Source organism: Mus pahari, chromosome 17 (genome assembly GCF_900095145.1).
Source record: "Mus pahari chromosome 17, PAHARI_EIJ_v1.1, whole genome shotgun sequence".
Classification (NCBI taxonomy): domain Eukaryota; kingdom Metazoa; phylum Chordata; class Mammalia; order Rodentia; family Muridae; genus Mus; species Mus pahari.
In genome coordinates this window covers 42,064,973-42,075,384 of record NC_034606.1, presented here as the reverse complement: position 1 = coordinate 42,075,384, position 10,412 = coordinate 42,064,973, and the positions used below count along the sequence as shown (strand labels likewise).

General features: G+C 48.5%; 1 protein-coding gene across 2 annotated transcripts in view; it reads right to left on the bottom strand.

Moving 5' to 3' along the window:
• Positions 1-6,389: 6,389 nt before the first annotated feature.
• LOC110335282 (apolipoprotein L6-like) overlaps positions 6,390-10,412 on the bottom strand; it is a 12,266-nt gene continuing 8,243 nt past the window's right edge. The window contains exons 5-6 of one of the 2 annotated variants that reach the window (XM_029531048.1): positions 8,770-8,776; positions 7,016-7,568 (exon numbers count right to left, since the gene is read on the bottom strand). In XM_029531048.1, coding sequence (XP_029386908.1) covers positions 7,459-7,568; positions 8,770-8,776 — 117 coding nt within the window. In that variant the 3' untranslated portion in view covers positions 7,016-7,458. Of the gene's footprint in view, positions 7,577-8,769; positions 8,777-10,412 lie in introns of both variants that reach the window. The other variant, XM_021217361.2, reaches the window with a different exon arrangement.

Below are 10,412 nucleotides of genomic sequence, written 5' to 3'. Positions count from 1 at the left end.
GAAGAGAAGAGAAGAGAAGAGAAGAGAAGAGAAGAGAAGAGAAGAGAAGAGAAGAGAAGAGAAGAGAAGAGAAGAGAAATAGAGACCAGCCATGAACACTTGCAATGAGGGGGAAAGGAATAGGGGAGGGGGAAGGGAAGAGCCCAAGAGGGCAAGAGAGAAACTAGAGAGCGAGAGAGCAAGAGAGGGAGGAGGGGACAAGCAGCCCCTTTTATGGTGGGTCAGGTCTACCTGGCTGTTGCCAGGTAACTGTGAGGTGGAGCATACCTGGCTATTGCCAGGTAATGGTGGGATGGAGTTTAGATAAAATGCTAACACAAGGTGAAAGAGATGTGGCAATCATTGAAGGTACAGAAAAAGAACTTGTGAACAGGCCTGTTCTGGAAATCCTGGGAGGAAATTAATTCTGAGGACAGTTGTGAAATGGAAGTGCCTTCTGCCCCACAGCAGTGAGACAAGAGCTGGGCCAGCCGACACCCCGACTTTGGCCTTGTCCAAAGCCAAGGCAAGCTTGCCAGCAAGCTGAAATGCTGGGACTTTTCACACAGAATACAGTGACATACACCATGGGTGTTGTTTAAGTAGCTACGTTCACAGTTGTTTATTATAACCATACAAAACAAATACAGTGAGTGCTGACTGCAGACAAGGCCAGGAGACTCAATAGAAGCTAGCAGTTGTTCATGCCTTGATCATACCTAATGATCAAGTATGTAAGAATTAAACTGTACATTCATTATTCTATATCAGTTACTTTTCTCTTGTTGTGATAAACTGCCAGCAAGGCAGTGGTGGCACACGCCTTTAATCCCAGCACTCGGGAGGCAGAGGCAGGCGGATTTCTGAGTTTGAGGCCAGTCTGGTCTACAAAGTGAGTTCTAGGACAGCCAGGGCTATACAGAGAAACCCTGTCTCGAAAAACCAAAAATAAAATAAAATAAAATAAAAAGAATCCCATCATGGTGGGAGGCATAGAGGCAGGGACAGAAAGCCTGAGAGCTCACATCTTGAACCAAAAGTATAACACGGAGATAGCAAACTGTAAGTAGGTGAAACTTACATTTCAAAGCTCACCCCCAGTGGCTTCCTCTAGCAAGGCTGCGTCATCTAAACCTCCCCAAACAGCACCATCAGCTAGGAGCCCAGAGTTCCAGTACCCAAGACTGTAGGGGACAGCACCATCAGCCGGGAGCCCAGAGTTCCAGTGCCCAAGACTGTAGGGGACATGTCTTATTCAAACTGTCACATATTCTGCAACTCAAGTAAGGGGCTAGAAGAGACAACGGCTCAGGGGATTTGCTGCTTGTGGTGGTTTGATTGGCGCGTTCCCCACGGTCTTGAGCATTTGAACACTCGGTCCCCAGTTGGTGGCAGTGTTTGGCAGTGTTGTCTTGCTGGAGGAAATATGTCTCTGGTCGTGGGCTTTGAGGTTTCACACCTTCAGTTCAAGACATGAGGGCTCAGCTTCCTGTTCCTGGTGCCACAGCATCAATCTTGGACACTAACTCTCTGAAGCCAAAAGCCTAAATACACTCCTCTCTCTGGAAGTCTCCTTGGTCATGGTCCTCCATCACGGCAGTAAAAACATAACTAGAACTCTGTCATTCCAGAGGAGTGGTTGATCCCCTGTCTCTGTGTCAGACAGCTCACAACCACCTGTGTCCCTTCCAGGGATATGATGCCCTCTTCTGGCCTCTACTGATACCAGCATGCACACAGCACACACCACACACACACACACACACACACACACACACACACACACAAGCTTTTATAAAAGTCAAACTCAATTAAAAAATAGTTAACAGGGAGATAGTTCAGTGGCTAAAAGTACCTACCAAGAATCTGAGTTCAAATCCCCATAAAAGGTGAGCATGTCGCTAGAGCATCTGTAATCCCAGCACTCTCACCAGGAGGTGGTAGATGGACACAGGAGATTCCCCAGAAGCCAGAAGGTCAGTTAGTCTGTCATATGTAGAAGCAAACAAGAGACCCTGTGGCAAGATGAAAGGCAAATGTCTACATCCAAAATTGTCCTCCGACTTCCACACACACACCATGGCCTATACATGCCTACACTCTCATGTACACGTGCACATGTGTGTGTGTGTACATACAGCTAGATAGATAGAAGATAGATAGATAGATAGATAGATTGATAGGCAGACAGATAGATGGATAGATGATAGATATTAAAACATTTTGAGTGGAGGCTTAGGTAAAGTGCCTACCATATCAGCATGAGGACCTGAGCCCAGATCCCTGCACTCATTTAAAAGCCAAGTGTGGCAGCATGTAAAGAGCCTGGAGGGTTCCCAGAGCCTTGCCTACTATAATGAATGAGTTGCAGATCCAATGAAAGACCCTGTCCTGCTCCACCCACCACGCATCCCCACCAAAACATCAGAGGGACTGAAGAAGACACTCAGTGTTGACAGATTCTAAATGTACCACACACACACACACACACACACACACACACACACGCATGTACACATGCATAGTCATACAGGTGCACACATGTATGCACACATGTGCATGCACACATATATGTGCACCCACGCACATATACATGCATGCACACATATGGATGTACACACACACATACATGAACACACGGATTATCTAAGGTGACCTTTAGCTTACATGTTGCCTATGACCTGTCTTTTCTGTGTCCCTATGAAGAAAATTATAACAGCCACCTCCCTCCCACCCCTCCAGATCCGCAGGCAGGAGTTTTTATCCATTAGTTTTTTTCAGGCTGGGGCCCCAACTACCCAGCAGCTCCTTTCCCTGTCCCTAAGTCCTGGCTGCTTGCAGAATTCTTGGTCTTTTGTTCCTGATGTGTGAGAGAGAGACTCCAGGGGGAGCCCACACCTGAGAGGGGACACCGGTCAGCTAGGGCCAATGTGCTCATGACTCAGGCCAGAACCTCACTCTCCGACAGCTCTGCCAGCAGGGAAGATCAACTTTTGACCTCCCCCTGCTTAATTCTTTGTTTTGTTGATCTGTTTTGTATATGGGGACCATGCATGCCATTCCACCCCTGTGAGAACTGGTGTTGAGTTTATCCCCCTCTTCTGCCATGTTTAACCTCAGGAACCAAACTCAGTCTCTCCAGCAGTCAGCAACACCTTTCCCTGATGAACCATCTCCCCAGTCCCCATCTTAATTCTTACGTCTTCTTATGGGCTGAAGACACTCAGAGATTGTTGCTCAGGACTTTGGGCCTGGACTACATAAGTCTTTGTGGAGCTCCAAGCCTGGTGCCGTGTGGCTTTATCCTTTTATGTGGCTGCTTTCAATGAAGCCAGCACCTCAGTTCCAGGGCTAGATTTGAAAGAAACTGGTCCTCGTTGGCTCACAGGGTGTGCCACTACTGGGAGGTGTGATCTTGCGGGAGTAGAGGTGGCCTTGTTGGAGGAAGTGTGTTGCTGTCACTTCCTGCTGCCCTGGGATCCAGATGTGGAGCTTTCAGCTCCTCAAGCACCAAGTCTGTCTGTATAACCTTGCCTCAAGGTTATTTCTGAATAAAGATTATTGGTGAATAAAGATGGCAACAGCCAATAGTTGGGCAGAAGAGACATAGGCAGGGTTTTAGGGTTTTAGGGCTTGAGTGGGGTGGGGGTGTCAGAAGAGAACCATAAGGAGGAGAAGAAGATGAATGGAGGAGAAGCTGCCAGGGTTAGGAGTCAAGATAACATGGTTCTGTGAGCTGGCCAATCGGAGGTAAGACCAGCCCAGATGAAACACAATAACTAACAACTCAGGGTTATCGATAGGAAATAGATTTTAATAGCATAGAGGATAGATATTTGCCTAGCTCTAGTGATGGCTAAGGCTTATTGTAAATATAAAAGTTGAATTTCTTTTATCTGGGAACTACATGGTCAAAGGCAGTGTAATGGTTTGTATATTCTTGGACCAGGGAGTGGCACCATCTGGAGGTGTGGCCTGGTTGGAATAGGTGTGTCACTGTGGGTGTGGGCTTAAGACTCTCACCCCAGTTGCCTGGAAGTCAGTCTTCCAGTAGCAGCCTTTGGATGAAGATGTAGAACTCTCAGCTCCTCCTGNACCATGCTTTCCTGGATACTGCCACGCTCCTGCCTTGATGATAATGGACTGAACCTCTGAACCTGTAAGCCAGCCCCAATTAAATGTTGTTTTTATAAGACTTGCCTTGGTCATGGTGTCTGTTCACAGCAGTAAAACCCTAACTAATACAGGTCCACTATTGTGGGGAGACACAGCAGCAGCCGGAAGCTGCGAGCTCACCTCTTCCAATGCCAGCACAGAGCTGAGAGGGAACTGAATAAGAACAACTGAAGCAGACTCAGTGCTGCTCGGTGCAGGATTCTATCAATTTATTTATTTGTGCTTGCATTTTGAGAGGACTGAGCCAGGCTGAGTCCATGACAGGGTTCAAACTGGCAGTTCGGGTGAGTAGGCCTAAGTTTCTGTTTCCCAGAATTGGGCAAGTCTGGGCAAATCAGTTACTGGAATAAACACAGCCTGTGGGCAGCCAATCAGAAGCTGCCCAGACACTTAGCCTGAGGCAAGAGCAGTGAGTCAGCAACAGTTTCCAGGTATCCCCAGCATCCGTTCTGGATTGTCCCCAGAGCCCTAGCCAATCCCAAAGACACCCATACCCCTAGTGACTGAACCAACCAATCAAGATAAAGGTCACCCACTCCCTCCCTGGAATCCCCTAATCTGCTTTAAATTGAGCCTGTGAGTTCACCTGGGCCTCTCCATCTGGGTGAATGGTAGACCCCTGAATACTATTTGGTCTGGGGTATCATTCTTCACCCTAACAATTTGTTAGTTTATTGCTTTTTTTTAAATGGTTTTTGTTTGGTTGTTTGGTTGGTTTTTTTTTTTTTTTTTTTTTTTTTTTTTTTTTTTTTTTTTTTTTGAGACAGGGTTTTTCTGTGTTACCCTGGCTGTCCTGAAATTCACTCTGTAGATCAGGCTGGCCTCAAAGTTAAGAGATCCGCCTGCCTCTGCCTCATGAGTGCTGGGATTAAAGACGTGCCACCACCACCACCCGGCATCATTAGTTTATTTATTTGATTGTTTCAAACTCATAAGTGGGTTCTGAGTCAGGTGGGTTGATCAAAGAAAGAGGGTCACTCCAGAATGTAATCGGGCTCTGAGGCAGCAGGGAGGAACAGTCTCAATGAACTGAACCTCTAACAGCTGCACAGAAGCACACCCATTGAGTGTTACTTGGTTTTTTGGGGGGTAAAACACATTTCTCATACCAAAGCCCCTCATCTGATCTATTATGTTTCATGAAGGAAAACACCACGCCCCTGAAACTTCTTTCCTTCCTATACACTGTCTGCAGTACCCAATAAGGCAAGACATTCTGTCTTGGGACCAAAGTCGCCCACAGGCTGTAAAGCCCCTTCAGGAAAACAACTTCATAGATAATGGAAAGCAAGCACTGTTCTATAATGATTCTATAATGGTTCTATAATGATTCTTTCAGGGTCAAAGTTCTTCTGGGGAAAAAAACCTCTTCATTCTGTTGTCTACCCTAGATACAATGAAAAACAGCCTTTTCATTCTGATGTTTACCCTAGATACACTGACTCCACTAGAACTCCGCTCCACCTGTAGGTTTCAGGATTTATAAACAAAGACCCTAAGCCCCACAGTGCTGTAGGATCATCAGGGCTGTATGATGTAGCACTGGTGTGGTATCTGTGAGCACTCTGTCTAAGCTCCTCCCCACAGTTACCTGGCAACAGCCAGGTAGGCTTGGCTCACTATAGAAGGGGCTGTTCACCTGTTCTCGCTCTCTTGTTCTTCTCTTGCTCTCTTGTTCTTTCTCTGCTTCCCTTCCCCTGCCCTCTCTCCATGTGCTCATGGCTGGCCTCTACCCCTCTGCCCCTCTACTTCTCCTCTCTCTCTCTCTCTCTCTCTCTCTCTCTCTNTCTCTCTCTCTCTCTCTCTCTCTCTCTCTCTCTGTCTTTCTCTGCCTCTACTACCCTCTTAACTCTCCTCTCCATGCCCTGAATATACTCTATTCTATACTATACCATTGTGTGGCTGGTCCCTCAGGGGGAAGGGATGCCTCAACGCGGACTTGCTGAGGCATGCCCTTCCCCCACACCTCCATAAAACATACCCTACCCCCTTTATCTTTTATAAACATCAGCATCCATGATGCCCTGCTTCCATCCTAAGTACCAAGCACATATGCACGTGTGTGTGTGTGTGTGTGTGTGTGCATACCCACTCACAAACTCCACACTTTTTTTTTTGTTGAATTACAGTCTCCCTGTGGGTTCCTCTCGTCCCTTTCAAGGAGAAGTCTTTATCTTAGGTGTCCCAGTCGGGGGGGGGGGGACTTGACTGTAAGGAAGCAGCCCTGTAGTCACTACAATGAGGGTCAGAAAAGTCGCTACCCCAACATTCTGGAAAGGGAAGTACAAACAGCCCCCTTTCTTCTCTTTCTCCTCCCTCTGGGTTCATCCTGACCAATTGGGGTACCCTGAGCTCCTACCCAGTCCCCTTCCATACTGCAGATCCCGCCGGGAGTGGCCTAGGGGTTCTGCCTACTTGCCTCTGAGGTGAAGACAGGAACGTATGACCTTGGTATGCTCAGTGGTACCCCTAAGCCCAAGGCACTCATGTGCCAACAGATTCCACCTGCTGTGGTGAGGGTGCTGGGACTACAGAGAGCAGGACGGGGAAACTCAGATCAGCAAGCAAATGAGGAATTATCAAGGGTTAGAGATAAGGGACTCAATTCTACAGTGCACTAGGAGGGACGGTCCCTGGGTGATGACAGCAGTGGACGGCCAGCACCTGGACAGCCTGAGAAGAAAGAACACAGGAAGTCGTGTGTGGGTGGGCCACAGTCCCAAACCTCCTGTGCGAGTTCTTTCCTAGCCTTCTCTCTGTGGGGTCTTGTTTTGCTTTGTCTTGTCTTTTTAAGTATTATAGCACCCGCGAGTGACTTTCAAACCAGCAATGGAGGGTTTTTAAGACGGGAGATGGGGCAGTCAGTCAGTTCAGGACTTGGGGCAGAAAAAAGAGCACAGGCTTCCAGCACTCCTTCCCCTGGAATCTGGCCTAGCAGGTTCCAGTGACAACCTTTGTGTGCAAGCATGGCTCCAAGCCAACACTCTGGGAGACAGAGAGCACTGAGAGAGGTGAGGTGGGGGAGGGACCCTCACAGCTTATCATTGCTAATTACTATGGAAGCTGGCAGGAAGCGGTGTCAGGCTAACGCCTAGCAGGGGCTGTACAAGTGAGTGATGGGGATCCCAGGAGAGTGGAGGTGACTGCTGGGTCAGAGAGAAGAAGAAGGGAGGCTCAAGAGTGGGGCTGACAGGGCTCTCTCTCCCTTCTGAGACCCTAGGGACCTCCCTGTGTGTGAGCTCCAGGCATTGCCTCATCAGCCTTCCACCTCCACTCTGGTCTTCCTTCACTGATCTCAAAGACTCAAGGTCTCCGAGGCTCCTCTTCATCTGTCAGTCTTGCTTTCTCAGTCATGGAGGATGGAGGCTGAGACACCTTGTTTCCTTTCAAAGAAGACCCCACAGGTCTCTTTGCTGAGTCTCTGAGGAGAAAAAGCAAAACAAAACAAAACTAAAAGTGAGTGCGGCATAATAATGACGTCGGAGTCTTGCTTTTAGAAGAGTCAGGAACAAGGGGTGCAAGATATAACCCAGCACTCATGAGATTGAGGCAGGAGGATTGTTGAGAGTTCAAGGCCAGCTTGGGCTATCTAGTGAGTTAAAGGCCATCCCAGACAGTGTAAGGGAGGCCCTGTCTTGAAGATGTAGAAGCGGAAGGGCGGGAGGAAGAAGAGAATGAGGCAGGGAAGGAGAGCCTCTAACTTAGAAGAGCCTCAGGCCAGGTTTGGTATCATGAGGTGTCAAGGGCCAGCATTTGCCATCCTGGCTCTATCATTACTTAGCATTTCTTTTAAGAGAGGGTCCACTGCGACTGACTTAGAGTTCAATAATGTAGCCCAGGCTGGCCTCAAACTCACGGAGGTCTACTTGCCTCTGTCTCTCAAGTGCTGGGATTAAAGGTGTCTGCCACCGAATCCAGTTTACCACGACCTAGCTTTGAGTTACCTAATCCCCAGTGTGACAGAATTAGGAAATGGGGCCTCCTGAGAGTCCCCTAAGTTGCTAGGAATGGGAGAGAGCTGCCCTAGAAAGGGCGCTTGTTTGCCCCCTCCTCCTGATGAGGACATAGCAGAAGGTATCTCCGAGGGAGCCCTTCAGACCCAGGGCCTGCTGTGCCTTGCATGTGGGCTCACCTGTCTCAAGACCAGAGATCATTGTTCTTAACAAATGACCCAGCCAACAGCCTCTGTCACAGCAGCACAGACAGACTGAGACACTTGGCAAGCCACAGAAGCCCCATCCCTGCCTTGGTCATCCTGGACTGCTCAAACAAAATGCCACAGACAACAGACAGTTCTTTTCAGACAGGCCCAGGTCCAGGCCGCCAACAGCCAGTTAGCTAAAGTCCTTTTGTTCTGCCAGATCGGGTAGAGAAGAAGTTCTTCTAAGCACCAGAAAGCTTTTATAATCCCTGGGCTCTGAGCAGTCAGCACTGGCTGTCTTTGGCTGAGTGCAGCAGCAGGAGGCACCCCCTAGGGTCGGTCAGTGCTCTTGTGCATGCAGATGCCTGGTCCCTTAGCTGTAGTGGTGAGTGTCCAGGTCCAGGAAGTTGGGGATTTCCCATCTGATGCCCCTCTGGAACTGTCTCAGTGACCAGAGCCTGTGGCAGTCTCACCTCTCCGCTCATTACGGACTCAGTTCGTGTTCTCTCTCTCTCTCTCTCTCTCTCTCTCTCTCTCTCTCTCTGCCTTCTCTTCCTCAAATGTTTCTGTTGCAGCTGCATCTGGCCACTCTGCTCTGGCTGCTGGCTGGAGTCCCTCAGCTCCTCCATTGCCTCTCTGTGATCCCTGCAATCACTGTCATACCTGTTGTCACCATTGTCACCATTGTTGTTACGGATGCTGAATTGCTGCTACTGTGACCTTAGGGTCTGCCACCCGCACCACCATGGCTCCCTCCACTGCCTCTCACTCTACTGCTTCCTTCTCTCACTTGTCATCAGCTCAGCCTGTATCACAAGTGATGAAATAAAGGCCGGAAAGAAGCCATTTAGTGGGTCTAATGTGACATGGAAAGCAGACAGCCCAGGAGTGAACCAAACAGCTCATATAACCCTCCAAGAGGTGTTGATCACAAACCAGTGCACATCCTCAGGCAAATTAAGGTCTGTGCTAACACCAGTCAAGACACAGTTGCCTTTGCTTTCCCTCTGCAGGGCCACCAGGAAGTACCTCAGTGGAAGTGGCGGCAGGGTCATTTACAGTCACTGAGGGCTGTGAAGGCCAACGCTGGAGCTATGATGGCCAAGACTGTGAGTCCAAGAGCTGGAGTTATGCTTTAGCAGCAAAGCAGCAAGCAGCTGTCAATGCTGTGTAGTTTCCCCAAGCTGTCCATGGGGCATTCAAAGCAAGCAGCACCAACGTGGGAAAGTTCACCTGGCTCCTGGATGAGACCCCTTGACTCAGAGGCAACCAGGGAGTTTAACAGTTATCAACTAGGGAGTCAAATTGCCCTATTCCTCAATATCTTAGCTTATTTATTGATAAAATGAGTATTATAAAGAGTTCTTAGAGTAAGGCCTTCTCATGAATATTAGTAGTGGGTTAACATTAGATTAACAATGCTTACACCAGGGCTGGTGACATGGCTCAGCAGGTAAGAGCACTGACTGCTCTTCTGAAGGTCCTGAGTTCAAATCACAGCAACCACATGGTGGCTCACAAACACCCATAATAAGATCTGACACCCTCTTCTGAAATCAGCTACAGTGTACTTATGTATAATAATAAATAAATCTTTGGGCCGGAACAAGCAGGGACTGAGCGAGTGGGGTTGACCAGAGTGAGCAGAGATCCTAAAAATTCAATTCCCAACAACCACATGAAGGCTCACAACCATCTGTACAGCTACAGTGCACTCACATACATAAAATAAATAAATCTTTTTTAAAAATGTTAACACCAGGGATAATGGCACAAAACCATAGTTTCTGGAGTCTGAGGCCAACCTGGACTGCGTTGTGATGTTAAGTCGGACTGGGATACAGAGTGAAACTCAGGAAAAAAACCAAAAAAACAACCACATCCATTACCACTACCACCACCACCACCATCACCACACCCACCACACCCACTGCCTCTACCACCACCATCACCTACCACACCCCAAACCACCACCAGCACCACAGGTACTTTATCCGTTCTTACCACTTGCCCAGCACCCTAGGGAGAGATGGACTGTTTACTCTTTCTCATACGTGCTGTCCCATTCAGCTCCCGTGCTGTCCCATTCAGCTCCCGTGCTGTCCCATTCAGCTCC